General features: G+C 49.4%; 1 protein-coding gene across 1 annotated transcript; it reads right to left on the bottom strand.

The window, feature by feature from the left end:
* Positions 1-2: 2 nt before the first annotated feature.
* Positions 3-1,139, bottom strand: TM35_001641030 (uncharacterized protein; the record flags this gene model as incomplete). The annotated part of the gene is made up of 1 exon (XM_029031945.1): positions 3-1,139. A coding segment is annotated over one exon (1,137 nt), but the record flags the coding sequence as incomplete, so codon positions are not given.
* Between the last annotated feature and the right edge of the window lie 46 nt (positions 1,140-1,185).

Below are 1,185 nucleotides of genomic sequence, written 5' to 3'. Positions count from 1 at the left end.
CGATAACACACACGTCCCCGTTGAGGAGATGAGATTAATTCCTTTGCCAGGAATGTGACATTTACCGTTGTAGCATTCACCACTGTAACATCACCAAGCTCTAGATTAGGTAATAACGAGGCCGCTCCTGATGTACACCGGCTATCTTCACGAATCACACGAATCTCATCCCTCTCTGACAGATTAGTTCCTGTTAAGAGCATATATCCATGTTCATGTGCCTGTGGTGCTGTTGGTGTTACTGTGTAGACACTGGGATTAGCTTCATCCAACTTCACCACAAACCCTGCCACAGGGTTTTCGGCTGTAACCACAACTGTATACGATATGTTTGCAGTTGCCCCACATCCACCAGAGCTGGAATAACAGACTGGAACACAAACAGCATAGCCGTCTGCATTCGGTACATATGGCGCAGTAAAACTTCCCGTTACGTTTGGCGTGCCAATACCACGCAAATTCCCTAATGGAATACCGCTAAAAATCAGAGATGCACACACCTCTGCGAGACTATCCGGTGCTGTACAATTCACCACTGCATTTCCCCCACATGGAATAAGGAAAGGCGCTTGAAGTCCACCCAAAAAGCCTTGATTCACCGGCCGCCCTTCCTGCGAGGACTCCTGCATCGTGAGATTGACAGGCCCTTGTCCACCCGCTACACTTCCCGGCTGCAACTGCAGTGTGCTATAGATCGCGGGCCATACCTGCAGTGTGTCATTTCCGCTGGACCCATCACGGCGAACGAGAACGGCACCCTTATCGGAAACATAACAAATCACATACTTCGAGCCCACTGTAAAGACAGTACTGCGTACAGTGATGCTTGCAAGTCCCGTGTATCCATCAGCGTCGGCGGATGCCACGGTGAAGTTATTCGTCGCCCCACCACCACCCCCTTCGGAACAATTAGTGGAATTTCCAGCATCTATGATAAAGTAAAAAGAATCCCCAACTCGAATGGGTGGCTCACCAACGAGGAGATTGCTTGTAAAGCGTAATTGTGCCATTTGATAGAGTGAGAGCTGCACGACATTCGTGGGTGTGAACGTCACGGCGGCCTCAGCCACATCACTGAGAGCCACAATGTGCAATAAGACACACAACAGCAATGTGAATCGGTGTGGGAGAGAACGCATCATTACTCCCACTATATATATATGTGTGTGTGCCTCTCCCTCCAAA

This window comes from Trypanosoma theileri (genome assembly GCF_002087225.1).
Source record: "Trypanosoma theileri isolate Edinburgh chromosome Unknown TM35_Tth_164_V1, whole genome shotgun sequence".
Lineage (NCBI taxonomy): Eukaryota > Euglenozoa > Kinetoplastea > Trypanosomatida > Trypanosomatidae > Trypanosoma > Trypanosoma theileri.
Note: the sequence above shows the minus strand (reverse complement) of the source record. Positions and strands in the feature narration are given on the sequence as shown.